Source organism: Salvia hispanica, chromosome 4, assembly GCF_023119035.1.
Source record: "Salvia hispanica cultivar TCC Black 2014 chromosome 4, UniMelb_Shisp_WGS_1.0, whole genome shotgun sequence".
Lineage (NCBI taxonomy): Eukaryota > Viridiplantae > Streptophyta > Magnoliopsida > Lamiales > Lamiaceae > Salvia > Salvia hispanica.
In genome coordinates this window covers 36303671-36318275 of record NC_062968.1, presented here as the reverse complement: position 1 = coordinate 36318275, position 14605 = coordinate 36303671, and the positions used below count along the sequence as shown (strand labels likewise).

The 14605-nt window shown below is 35.0% G+C and overlaps 2 protein-coding genes across 2 annotated transcripts; both read right to left on the bottom strand.

Annotated features, from left to right (window-relative positions):
• Positions 1–5775: 5775 nt before the first annotated feature.
• On the bottom strand, positions 5776–8262 carry LOC125220992. Its single transcript, XM_048123115.1, is given in 6 exon segments — positions 5776–5923; positions 6028–6065; positions 6067–6272; positions 6466–6914; positions 7882–8053; positions 8116–8262. Coding segments are annotated over 6 exon segments (1149 nt in total). The 3' UTR covers positions 5776–5786.
• A 2789-nt stretch (positions 8263–11051) lies between these two features.
• Positions 11052–14058, bottom strand: LOC125224217 (lipid phosphate phosphatase gamma). The gene is made up of 2 exons (XM_048127580.1): positions 13266–14058; positions 11052–11419 (listed from the first exon to the last, which is right to left on the bottom strand). Exon 1 carries the CDS (start codon positions 13935–13937, stop codon positions 13272–13274), a length of 666 nt encoding a protein of 221 aa, XP_047983537.1. The 5' UTR covers positions 13938–14058; the 3' UTR covers positions 11052–11419; positions 13266–13271.
• Between the last annotated feature and the right edge of the window lie 547 nt (positions 14059–14605).

The following is a 14605-nucleotide window of genomic DNA, read 5'->3' as shown; positions in this document are numbered from 1 at the left end:
ATGAAGTCGGCCGCCTCCAGGCACATGCCGACATGCGCCAAGTGGATGCGCATATACAACTCCAAAAGGATTTAATTGAAGAGTTGTGGGCGCGGAGGACTACACGACGATAGTTTTTTTGGTTTTATGTATTTTTTTTATTATGGTATTTTTTTTAATTAATGTAATTTTTTTATATTTTAATTAAATTAATGAATTTTCCCGTATATGTGTCGTATGTTTAATTCCGTATTTTGTGTTTAATTCCGTCAATTTAGTTGTTTTTTTAATAGTGCTGATGATGTGGCTAGCCTATTGCTTGTCCAGTTGCTTGTCCTGATGATGTGACAGGAGGAATTTTAGTGCTGGATGATGTGGCAGGAGGAATTTTAGTGCTGGATGATATGGCAGGAGGAGAAATAGGCTAGCATATGGCTGACCTATTTACCATTGTGGATGCTCTAATAGACCGAGGGAGTATTACTTTCTTGAGTAGGAGATAATGCACTATTAATATGTGTACGATCCTTTTTTAGTAACTAATACAATTAAAGCTTGATCACAAAATGAAATTAGCAAATACTCAACTACTATGGAACTCCTTATATTATTAATGGATTTCATAACATTTTTTATCTCATTTCTTACTTAAGAGATAAGATAAAACACTCTCATAACCAGACGTCATGTCCTTAACTATTTATGACTCCACCTTTTTATTTTTAAGTGTGGGTTCAATCTGCAAGGTTGGATGCAGCAGTGAAGAGATAGGATCATTAGTTGTTAAATTACCATTTATTTGGAGTTATCTTTGATTCTGCAAATATAATCATGATTTTAAGATTAATTGATTCACTGTGCAAAATCAATCAATCTTGATGATATAGACCGTGTACTTGATCTAAATATCAAAACGATTAATTTCACTTATTTAATCACGGCGCAATGCCAGAATTGGTGGAAAGGGCGCAAATGTCATTATGGTTAAACATTATTTAGGGGTAAAAATATAATAATTGATAGTTGAGAATCTATATATGTTGAATTTGCTTTTGGATTCGAGATGTTTTCATAGCAAAAACGAATTCAAGGCCGGAATTGAATTTGAGATTTGGAAAAAGGTCGAACAGAAATGAAGTGGTGAGGAGCAGATTATCGAGAGGAAAAATACACTGTTCGATTATATATCGCTCAAAATAAGTGCTCGATCAATTCTCCACTATATAGATAGGAGTACTATATAGATAATTGATTTCTCTGTTTTTATCGCACCATTATACGCGAAAATAAGGGACTGCCAATGTGGGAATTATATCATTAATTTTCTCTCTTATATAAGTTTTTATATTCCTATTTTGTTCGTCTATTGTTACAATTTCATCTCCTTCACAATCTGTTGGTCATCTTCCCTTTTTGTGGCTCTTTATAAGTTTTTATATTCCTATTTTTGATGTGAAAACACATGAAAAAAATTATTTTTGATTTTCATAAAATTTTAAGAAGAATTAGTAGAAACCCATTTGACAAGAAAATTAACTGCATAAATCCATTTGATATTCCACATTAATTGAGCGAATAATTTGACATTCATTAACTCGTGGGAAGCATGGATAATAAAACTGAGAATGAAGAATTGTGTCAAGAAAGAAGAAAATAGGACGAGAGAGATAAATTGAAGGTGATGTGAATCAAATGATACTAATTATACTCCAAGTTTTCTCCTATTTTGTATATTTAAATCATCTATCAATTGATCATTAAGGTTTGATTATTATATATTAGTTGATAGATGTACATGTGGAGTAGGGTCTGATTGAAACTGTTCGTTGCCTATCAAGATGGTGTCCAAATCCTTTTATCTTACCACCATTATCTTTGTCTTTGAAATAGCTTCGCGTGGGTATATTGCACGCCTCAATCGGAGCTCGAATGAAGAAGTTATGACCATTTGACGAAGGTTGCGCGAAGCAGTCAAAATCGGCAAAAACGCCCGGGTCGGGCGTTTTCAGCATTAAAAACGCTTGATACGACCCTACTCAACAATGCTCGGTTTGATGACGAGAAGGAGCTGCATGAGCCCACGCAGCCTGGTGTATCTGGGCAGAGCGTGATCGTGGAGCCGGAAGCGAGAGGCAGAGGCCGGAGCACCGCGGTGAAGAAGGAGCGACCAAGGAGGAATGCACCTCGACCGGCGAAGTATCGCGATTTCGTCCAGTATTAGAACTAGATTTGTTTTGAATTGTTTTGATTTGTTTTTTATTTATTTCCTTAGTTGCAGAACTATTTACCTTTCAAGATAGAGTCAAATCTTTTCGGGTTTTCTTCTTGATTCTTTCCCGAATCGTAAGTCCGAATCAAGTAGGGGGAATTCTATAAATTGTAGAATTCCCCTAGATCGAGTCATTGAGAATTAAAGTAATAAAATCGCTTTTTCTCATCTTTGGCGTTCTTAGACCCTAGCCTCACGTTAGGGTTGGTTTCTTGGCTATTGTTCACAAAATTTCATTGTTACGAGTGCTCAGAGAGGGAGATAGGAAAAATCATCCTATCACCTTTCCCCTAACTCGGCGGCTCCGATTTACATCTCGTTAGCAGCACCACACTTTTCTTCATTTCTTCAACCGAACTCTCCAATTCTTCTCCCCTCATGCTGCTTGCCGCTAATTCATCGGCGGCGTCTTTCTGAAATTGACGACGATCTGTAGGGAGCGGATCTGCACCTCGTCAACATTAACGCATTGTTAGGCGCCTGTTGTTTCCTTTCCTTTTCCACTCCTAGGTTTTCAATTTTGCAATCGGGAAAAGCCCTAAACGAGTCGGCCTCCTTCTTGGTGTAATTCCACCCGCACTTGCAGAGCCACCAGCTGCGGACTTGGCCGATGCAGGTCACTTTGGGCGAGGATGGCTCCTGGCTAGTTTCGACGGCGCCGCGGAGGTAAAACATGGGGCTCGACCGCGACCGGCTGCTCACGTTGCTGCGCATCAACGGCGGCGGAAATTTCTCCGCCCGGCTAGGGCTCGATAATGGCTTCGCTATACCTCTCATTTTTGCAATTCAGTTGCTAAATTATGCACCACCCTTCTCTCTCACTATATATATGCCCTCTTTGATTTTATTTACGAATCTATAAATGATTTTTAGCGACTTAATATAAATGAATAAAGTAGATACTCCTACATAAAACAAAATATTATAATATGTTTTTTTTTATTCAAAAGGATAGAATAAATTAAGTTGGGACAGAAAGAGGATATATGTTTTTTAATATACAAGCACGGATATGAAGGGTTGTAATGTAGGTGGCCCAACACGTTGCTTTCCAATATTTTAAAAACCCGACTTTTGTGGCTAAGCTTACTCTGCAAAATAATGTGGCTATCGCCCAGTCTATATATGATGTACTAGTATATTTTTATTTTGTTTTGTTTTGTTATCCAAGTTCATTTCATGTTTTAAAATTTTAATAGTAACATTTGTTTTCATAAAAAACTAACTATATGAAGCAACTTTCGATTTGTGATCAATTAGTATTTTAATAAGACGTTTTTGTTTTTCTAAACAATAGAAATTTTCAATTATATACTACTTTGTACTCCCCTAGAACTCCCCTAGAAGATAATTCTTTCGTCCAATAATAGATTTCACACTTTTTTTTTTTTAATTTGTCCACATTTCTTCTTTTGGAAAATGTTCCCTATCACATCAATTATAAAATTATATTCTCTCACCACTTGACACACAAAATAGCATCTCCTAAAATCTCGTGACATCTCTCAAGTGTGACATCTACTATGGGACGGAGGAGTACTAAGAACTACTACTAGTGTTTGTGTGTTACAAAATTACCCTATAAATACAATCTTACTAACAAACATAACACGTTGAGTTTGGAGGGAGGGGTGCCATTGTCCATCCAATTTTACCTAACGAACTTCTGCCGGAATTAGAATGATTTATGGTTGTAGATTAGGATTCCATTTTTATTTTTTTTGATTCAATATTTCACATGAAAATAACATGTTACTCGTCTACATGTGACGTGTCAATACCACATTATCAATATAGCAAACAAACAAAATAAAGGCATTTCTTATCTCAAGATTCAATCCTAATTTTTTAGGTCACCTTAATAATGTGTTTAAGACACTACTATCATGTAGTAGTATAAATTATATGCATCATTTATTCAAAAAGGAGTAGGCTCTATAAGTGAGGTTTGCAGTAGTTACGCAGTTAACCTCTATTATTGGATTAGAGTACCTATCTATTTTCTTCATAAAGTGGGGTATTTGAAACCGCCTTTTTATTCTTTCATCATTTTTACTCTTTTATGTCTACAAAATAACAAAATTTCGGCTTTAAGTTAGTTTTATGCATACTGATTAAGAAAAATGTAGTATGATTTGATACTGCTGGACGAAGAATTACACGAGAATTGTCTATTGAATATCTCCGGAGTACACCCTAAATAAATACTAACGGGACTGAAAAGAATATTTTTGGAAAAATAATGACCTATTTTGTCATTTTGCATGTACGCGATTTAAAGACTCGTTTGCTTCTTTTTATTTTTGATTAAATGAATCTTGCTCTCCTCTAAATTATTACACTCAAATTTCACAATAGAACCAATATATAAAAGTATGACTAATATTCTATTAACTTTATTCACTTATTTTTCTTTATAAAATCAAATAATTTTCTTAAAAAATTGCGTAAAATCAAAATGAGATCTTTAAATAGCAGAAAGAGTAGTAAAATAGATCTTTAAAGCAAACAAATTTTATAATTGCAATTTGCTGACATAATTCATTGCTTTTTATAATTGCAGTTTGTTAACATAATTCAGAGCTTACATAGTTGGGGTGTGTGTTTAAAATTCTTCAATTACTACATTGGTGCGTGTCTAAATTTTAAGGGCCATAAATTGGAAGGAAATTATTTGATTGCAAAGATTTCCTACAAAAAGGAAAAAGCTTTACAAACAACTGCAACTGATTAGACATGCAAAAAACTTAACCTTTCATCATTGTATTTTGTGCCCAAATATTTGGTACTTTCCCTAAAGTCAATAACATCATCCTCGCCCCACCATCACCTACAATAGTCCTCATTCTCTCAAGAAATGCTCCCTTAACTAAGAACGATTAAATATAGTACTACCAAATAATTATAAAAAATCAATAAAGCTATGCAACCAAATTTTGTACAACCAAAAATTGGTTTATTTGAGAAAAAATATAATTTATTTATGCATTTAATTTATTTGAGAAAAAATATAATTTATTTATGCATTTAATTAAAAAGCATAGACATACATATAGTATAGGGAACGTTCATAATATTATGGTATTTGTGTATAATTTTTTAAATTTTTTTTAATCATAAAATATAATTAATGCATATTTTAATTCAAATTTAAAAAATAATAGAGAAATAATTCAAATATAAAAATAAAAAATTGAAAATGAGGCCAAAAACTAATAAAGTGTTTTTAATTTGTTAACCAACTATATTTAGTATTTTAATATTTAATTAACATATCAAAATTACTAATATGATCTTGTTTTGGTTGTACAAAATTTGGTTGTTTATCATTACTCATAAAAAATACTAGTAGTACTACTAAAGTACTCCATTTTTTTGGTTGTACATTTTTCTTTTTCTTTCCGTTTTTGTTTGGTGGGGGGGGGGACGTTGCATGGAGAAGAACAAAGGTGTCGACAGCCATAAATGATGTCAGATGTCTTTGCAGCATTCAGGCATCAGATGACTGTGGTGTGGTGTTGCCCATGGGATCAAACTGTTATTTACCAGAGCAAATGTATGATGTACAGCCAATGCTTCGTTTCATTCCAACCATTGATTCCCATCCAACCTTCTTCTCTTCAATTCCATCTGTTATTGCCTGCACATCCACCTCTTCATTCTCACCTTCTTCATCTGGAAAACAAAATCAAAACTCAAAGTCCGATCGGGATCCATTTACATTCTAGAATAAGCTAGAATTGACTCATGAGAAAGAACAGATAGGAGAGTTATGGTGCCTGAAGCATTGGCTAGCGAAAACTCCGTGAGTCGTTTCACAGTCTCTAAGTTTTTGGAGCTCAGTTTCTTTCTGGTGGAGTTTGGAATGTGCCTCATTCAACTCAGCCTCTAGCTCCATTATTTGGCTTTCCTGTTGTTCGACGAGCAAATGACACAGTTTCTGATCTAGTTCACCTGCCGACACACCATTATATTGATACGAGCTTGCATTCTCATACGCTTCTCCTTTAGCCAACACTTCAGTCTGCAAGTGAACACGTATCATTGAGATTCAAACAAAATGAATTTAACCATTCACTGCCCCTATAATACTAATACGTCTGAAAAGGAAAATGAATCAACGAAAACGATGGATCAGAACATTATATATTGCACGGTATGAGATGTGAGATGTTATGTTAAGATCCAAATTTGGATTAGATAAATCAATAATTCACCTCATAGATATCTGTTCTTCCATCAGAACTAGAAGCTTCCATTCCAGACCAGGGAAGTTTCTGAAGTTCAGACTCTAGCTCTGCTTCCAACTGGTGCATTTCCAACACCTCAGGATGCTGATTATTCGTAAGAATGCTACTCGCACATTCACCTTCATCGGTCATAGCAGGACTAAATGCATTCATATTTTCTTCGCTCTTGGCAGCTACCATAGTGAATGATGGATCTCTGCAACAGCTTTCAGCAAACTTCTCATTTGTTCCAGCTTCATTCCCAGCAACTGGGACACTCACGTTTTGTGAGTTTTTCCTTTTTGAGATCTCGGCTTTTAGTTCTTCGACAGTTTTTACCGTCACGCACATTGCAGAGTTCAACTTAGAGATTTCAGCTGTTCCAGCTGACACCATATACATTATCCCAACACCAACTCCCCATCCAAATGAATTATCTGAAAAGGCATAAGACATTGAGGAACTCTTCAAATATCAATATGTTTATAGATTATGACATTAACCAGGGAACCAACAACAGGACATCAAGTTATACAAGCAAATATTAATCATAAATATAATGACAGAATTCAAATGTTCAGGTGTTATAGCAAGAAATAGAAATCAGGAAAGATCTACAAGAAGGGGAAGGGAAAGAAAAGTTGGAACTATTCACGACAAAATCATAGAGGAATTTGGGGTTACTAGTTGGCTAAGTTTCTAGCTTGAGGTTCTCTTAGAGCTAACCAGACTAACCTACGTATTCACAAACCAACAAGCATTATTTTAAAAAACACAAAATAAAAAATAGATATATTTAGTGGATGTGTGTCAAAAAAATCGAACCAAGTGGTTAAGGAATATGTTAAGACATCCAGCAAGACAGATTCATGATATTTTTATCTCATTCAGTGCAAAAATCTAATAGAAAGCTTCTTCAGCAAAGAGGATGTCAATATGGCCCTCACTGGGCCACTCCAACTGCATAAAGCACAGGAATTTTTTATAGTACTCATTTTCTTCCTACCACTTTGTTGTTTATGATCAACTAGAAACTACTCAATAGTGCCTAAAATATAATGCTTGGTTGCTCAAGATAAATTGTCGCGAGATTTAATCAAAATCCAACCAAACAACAGTTATAAGACTCATTTCTATCAAATCCATCAAACCGATCGCCGCCTAAAAGTATTCAATCATGGTGAACATCCATCCCGAAAATGACTCAGTGCTGCCAAAGTTTTCGCATAAAATTTGTTGCAGATGATGTGACTGATAAACCATCATGTTCGAATCTCCAGATTTATACTTGTGCTCAGATTACTAAATATAATGAGTAAATATTAACCCTAAAGCAGCTACAATCATGTTCGAGTTGAACGGAATAACTAGACAATTTTGCATGACAATTGATAAACAACTAACCTTTTGAAGCACGAGATTCACACTTCCCTGAAGCATGCTTGCCGGTTCTCCTCTTCTTCAAGCAAACAGAAATCCTCTTTCCACTCTTAAACCCAACGTGATCCACCACCGCCTCTTTCCGACAGGCTTCCGAAGCAGCAATTTTCTTTTTTCCCCTCTTCGAGTATTCTTCCTAAGCTCCTTAGACACGATCTCCGGACTTGAAAACCTGAAGATCGCAGCCTCGTCGACTGCCTTCTCTTGATTAGTGCTTTCTTTGAGTGTATTGTTTGATTCGAAGACTAAATCTTGTGGCAGTGAAGATTTAGTTCCAGCAGATTCTAGGTTAATGAATTTCTTGGCTAAAATCCCAGATCCTGCAGCTACAATGAATTGCCACATTTTGGTGCTTAATTAAAGCGCAGAGACAGCTACCGAGCTTTGAAGTAGGGAAAATGGGAGCGAAGAAAGCTGCATTGAAGAGAGAGAGTGAGAGGGGTCATTTACTAAGTCAGTCTGGAAAGCTTGAAGAGTTGGGTGGAAAAGAATGTGATTCATCTCAGACTAGAACACCGCACATACTTCATCACTCATTTCAAATTTAAATAGTATAAAATATTATGCAAAGTCGCGTGATCCCCGCTTGCCCTTCCACTAAAGACCCTCTGCATAATTTAAAGTTTAAACTTCTTTTTCTATATACTTACATAAATAAAGAGCGAATTTTTTTTTTTTCCCCCAATCTATCTATGGATTATAACTATTAAATCTTATCAAATTATTTTGATAATTTTTCCTAGTTAGTATGTTTCTTCATAGAGCTCCGTGAAATTCAATATAGTAAATGGTAAACAAATAAACTAAAATATGCATACTTTTTCAAATTAAAAAAGGTAAACAAATAAACTAAAATATGCATACTTTTTAAAATTAAAAAAAAAAAACAAGTTTTAATAATATTTTATGATATATTTATATAAATACAATAAAAAAGTATTTTTTTTCCATTAGATTACATTCGAAGAACTTCAAGATGGAATTCAATATAATAATGTATAAACAAATGAACATTAAAAAAATGTTTTTTGAAAAACGAAAATACAACTCAAAAATAAAATTTACTAATATTACATATTCATACATTTTACAAAGTTAGTGATTGGGGAGTGATCAATTGCTAACTCATCATTTAATTGCTAACTATAACAAATTTAAGGCCATATGATCTTAGAAAACGTGTGGTCTACAATTTGCTTACGTGTAATTTTCGTTTTTATTAATAAAATAAAAAAAGATAAAAAAAAAAACTTCAAATTAGGGTTTTGGATGAAAATGTCAAAATATAGTGTTTAGAAAATATCAACACAATGTTTTGAGAATGTCAACACAATGCTTTAAGAATGTTAACTCATTGCTTTATATTGACATTCTACATATATTATATTGACATATTTTATATAGTATGTTGGCATTTATGTTTGTACGAAAAAATTTAAAAATTTTAAATTTTTTTTCAAATTTTGACGTCATGAACATATGCATGTAGGATATCGTTGGAATCCTTATGAAATTATCTTTAATTTGATATATGTTATATAAATTTAAAGTTTTGGGATTTCTTTTAAAAGTTAGTTATAACTAAACATATAGTTAGTTACTTTTTACATGAATTTAAGGAACTCTATTATCTTAAATTAATAACAAAAAAGGCCTGTCTGAAAAATACAGTACTGTAAAAGATAACTTTATTAAACAAAACAAACAATAAAAATCAACAAAAGAAAATTTATTAAACTAAAACAAACAAAATATACTCCATAAGTCCCTAAAGAGTATACACTATTTCATTTTTCGTTGATCCCCAAAGAGTATGAACTTTCAATTTTGGAAACTCTCTTCTCTCTAATGGTGTGGGACTCAATCTCACTAACAATACTTAAAAAACTTTATATATTTATCTTTCTCTTACTTTACCAATTACTCCATACAGAAGTGGACCTACGTAGGGGGTTGGGGGTCCCATGGAACCCCCAACAATTCAAAGCTTTACTATATAGTTTATATTCAAAGGAATTAAATAGTCACCCAGCACTAGTGGTAAATTTCTTGGCCTAGCGACTGCCAGCTCCGTGATTGAATCCCGGCAAGGTTATTTCGGTTTTTATCATTTTATTTGTGTTTTTACTATTTTTTATGATGTTTTATTATACTCTTACATCAATTATACACAAAAAGTTCCTGTTTCATAGTACTTCATTAATAACTTATTTTAGAATTTATACATAACTGAGACTTTCAATTTTTTAGCTATTTTTTTAATTTTTTTTTCTATAACTATTATATACAAAAATGTTCATGTTATATACTCCTTCATTAATTAATTTATTTTAAAATTTACTCATATTTATTATTAAATATATACATATATCTAGTTTCTATATCATTTAATTAAATCTATCCCATTATTCATTTCCCTCGCATCATAATAGTGTCGCAACTTTTGGCTACCCCGCCATAAAAAATACCTTACAATTATTACAAGGAAATTGGACCCCCCAACTTTAAAATTCTGCGTCCGCCACTGATTCCATACATTAAAACCCTTGCCGAACCCTAAGTTCATACTCTTTGGAGATGGAGGAAGTATAAACAAACGAACTTTATGAAACTAAAACAAACAATAAATATAAACAAACTAACTTTATAAACTAAAGGCAAAGCTCGACGAAACCCAAGTGCAATTGAGGCAAGAGCCTGATCTCAAAAACACAAGTAGGCAGCATGGATTTTCTATACATATTCATAATTGTGTGCGAACAATCAGCAATCAAAGAGAGAATTACATCATTTCGTTGAAATATTTTCACAAGAATGTAAATTGTCATCACTTTTTGTTGAGATTCAAAACAATGAAAATGAGGGAACATTCAGTCCAACGGTACAGGCGTACAACAGAATCGAGCTTTTGGTAAACATTCCGACATAAGAACTGTATTAAGATGTGTAATTTTCGGAAAATTATTTAAAAATCTCCCATTTTGAGAGGCTAATTCTTGTTTTCGTCTATTTCAAGAAAAAAGCCCTAACAATTGGCCTTCTTAAATGAAAACACTTGAATTCAACTCAAAAGAGCAGAAAAGGACCTGAGACTAGTTTCACTCTCACGACGAACGAAACCAGTATGCGAAATATTGAAAGTAGCCCAATTGACAAATCCTTGCAAACACAACAAAGTGCACTACAATAATCGGTAATTCCATCATTTATTGCAATGTTTTTCAATCTATGCAGCAACTGCAAATGCAGCTGCTTTGATCTATGTATAACGTTAGCACCAAATAGGGTTATAGAAAGGGTGACACAGATTATTCCACGGAACAGACTAGTGATTTATCTGTTAGTGTTAAGACACCAGGATCTCATCCCACACCATGAATAACCAGCCCCCTTCATCTACTGATAATGACATTTCCTATTTCCTTTGCTGCCCGTAGCTTTCTTTGAGCGAACCAAATTAAACACTTCCTAACTTCCTATAATTTAGCAGCACCAACAAATCCTGCATCATGAAAAGAAATAGGGTGAATATTTGTGCAAAGATGCAATATGTTGTATTTTGGGCGTGTTCCAACTTATGTTATGTCCAACTCAGTGTGCTTGTAAGCACTCAAGTATAAAAAATTATATCAATATGCACCGAGTGAGGGAGCTATAGAGCTCGGCTAAAACCATGTCATCTTGCGTCTAGGAACAAATTAATAAGAGTAAGAACTACAAGAAGGGGCTGCATGCATCCAAAAATGACCTCTGTCTTATCAAAAAACAGGAAACCATTATGAACTTATACGCATTCAATAAGGGTGAAAGCAAGAGAGTAAAGTGAGCATTTGAAGAGAAAAGTGCTCCATTTAACAGTAGAGCCAAACCAAATGATCAACAATCTCACATTAGCATATGGTCCTTCATCCCAACTATCAAGGCCAGGTTCTTTCTGCATATTGTCAAGTTAAAATTTCTTTATTTAGAAAAGTGAATTCGTGAAGTTACTTAAGCCAGCATCCTATATAGTGAAGTCATGTAAAACTTTAAATGTTTATCTCGCACACTAGATTGTGTAAATTGTGTTTCTAACATGTACTTTGTGCTTGGATAGATTTCTTTTATTTGATGTGTTTCGGTTTTGCCACATGGATGGAAATGGAAGGATAATTAATTCAAGATATGGAGTTATTCTTTTGTTTGCACTGAAAGTCACATTAGAAGATGGGATCATTCGCTCTTCTTGGCCACACTTCTTCAAAAAGTTAGAATAGAGTTGGCAGAGCTTGGAAGGAGAGAAGTTTCTCAGCATCCAACTGAATTGTTGAATGTTTTAGGATGGATCTAAGTTGAGAAATTGTGATCTCATGATTCTCACCACGAGTCAAGATCAACTAAATAATTACATTTCTAAAATAGATGTCAGCGAGTGAGGCATTCCTCATGGACATGGTAGCTGTTATATCACAGTTCTTAAACAAGGAGCACATTTGTACCAAATTTAAAAGCTTCCTATCCCATTAAAAAACACTTAGCTAAAAAAGGCAAGCATATCCAATTTATAATTTGTGGGTGTCTAAAACCCAATTGAACTTCTAGACATGGAAGTCCACTAGAGTAAATCTTCTAGACATGGAAGTCCACTAGAGTAAATCTAATGTGAAAATTTAATGGAACTTATAGGCTGATGCACTTCTCTCAAATTCATTTTGCTTAGTACAAACTTTGGGCTTTCAAAAAAATTTCTTTTTATATTTCATACCTCTCCTAAAGGGATTCAAGTGCAGCCCAACCAAACAAAACATCCAACAGCAATTCTAAACCCCTTTTGCACAGAACATGTCTTCCTTTCCAAATTCCCAAACTGATCGTGAAAATGTTCAGAGTATTTTGCAAAGCTAAGAAGTCCCTGGATACAATCACACAAACAGCCCTATCTTGCAAGCTTCGGAGCTATTTTAGACAATGTCAATTACTCCACGATATTAAGGCCTTTCAGAATCAAGCAAGAGGAGTTTATCACATGAAATATGGTAAATCAACTTATGTAAAACTAGAATGTCTCTCTTCAGCCTTCTCATCATTTTCTATGCTAAAAACGGAACATGGAGTCCTAGATGGCAATGAGGCATATGCACTACACAAGCAACGGTCCAATCTAAACCATATCAAACTGATTTAACTTGGCTAATTTTGTCTAATGTAACCATACCAAACTCTAAATCCACAATGATGTTGCAATATCAATTACAATATGAGTTTCAAAAAGATTGACACTGAAAACAAGGAGTATCGAAAATCAGCCCCAATTTCTGTTAGTGAAATAAAATCCAAATTGAACTGGAACCATAAGGAAATTAACATACCCATAATCAATCCGAGCGCTTACAAGCCTCCTTCCTGGCAGCCCTTGTGTTTTCATATTCAAACTTGAGCACATTGGGAATGTGCGAAGTGTCCTTGACGTAAAGCAGCCTGCCGATGGCGCTCTCCTCCATGGCGGGGAAATGGCACCTGAAGCAATTATTGACAACCCAGAACCAGCCCCCACCGAGAACGATCCCCAAGGCAGCCCCGGCGAAGACCTGCGCCACGGTGTGGTAGCCCAAATAAACCCTAGAATACATGGTGAGGAGAGCGAGCGGCCAGACGACGAGGAGAACCATGGCCATCTGATTCCGGAAGAGAGAGCCAATTCTGTAGTGGGTGAGGAGGGTGAAATAGACGGCGAAGAAGAACATGTACTGGGAGTGGCTGGAGGGCCAGCCGTGGGAATCGCACATCTCGAGCAGGGCGCAGGTCTCGGGGCGGGCCTGCTGGACGGAGGTCTTGATGAATTCGTTGACGACTTGGGAGATGAGGAGGCCGATGGCGAAGAACATGCCCTGGAGCTCGCGGCGGAAGATGAAGTGGGAGACGAAGCCGCCGAAGCTGATGAAGACGGGGACAAGGGAAATCCATGCCAGGAAATGCCCTAGCTGATCGCCCCTCTGGTACCGGACGTGAGTTAGGGTTACGGCTTTCAGAGAATTCGTCATCCAAACTCAATCAAAATCAGATCTTGGCTTGGGCGTCGGCAAGGCAATTCTTCAGGGAGAAGAGAGGAATGTTTGTTTCGATCTGTTTTATTTGTAATGTGACTTGTGGAAAGTGTTTTGTGCATCCACGATGTAGATTAATCCCACGTCTGATTTAAAGAAGATATTTTACATAAATTATTGAATCCAAAAATCAATAACAAAATTTGACATATAAAAATATTTGACATTTAAATTAGTCAAAAATTAAAACACAGCCAAATTCTACACTTGTTCAAAATCCGGAGCGGATCTCCTAACATTCCTACTCATTCTTACTCCAACACTCACAACAAAATAAAATAATCTTATAAATTCTTACATCATTCATACTCAACACTCACAACAAAATAAAATAATCTTATAAATATGCTCCAACATTCCTACACCATTTATACTCATCACTCACAACTATAAATATGTTCCAACATTCCTACTCCAATGATCATAATAAAACAAAATAATCTTATAAATATGTAAGTGATTGTAAGATTATTTTATTTTGTTGTGAGTGTGGACTAAGAATGATGTAGGAATGTTGTATTAGGAGATCCGCCCCACTGAAAATCAACCTTCCCGGGTCCCGACTAGCCTTCACTTCACCGTGGCCGCCGACGAGAAGGAGCTGA

What these genes read in the sequence shown, in the direction of transcription:
- LOC125224217 (XM_048127580.1), bottom strand. Translation starts at nt 13,937, where the DNA reads ATGACGAATTCTCTGAAAGCCGTAACCCTAACTCACGTCCGGTACCAG.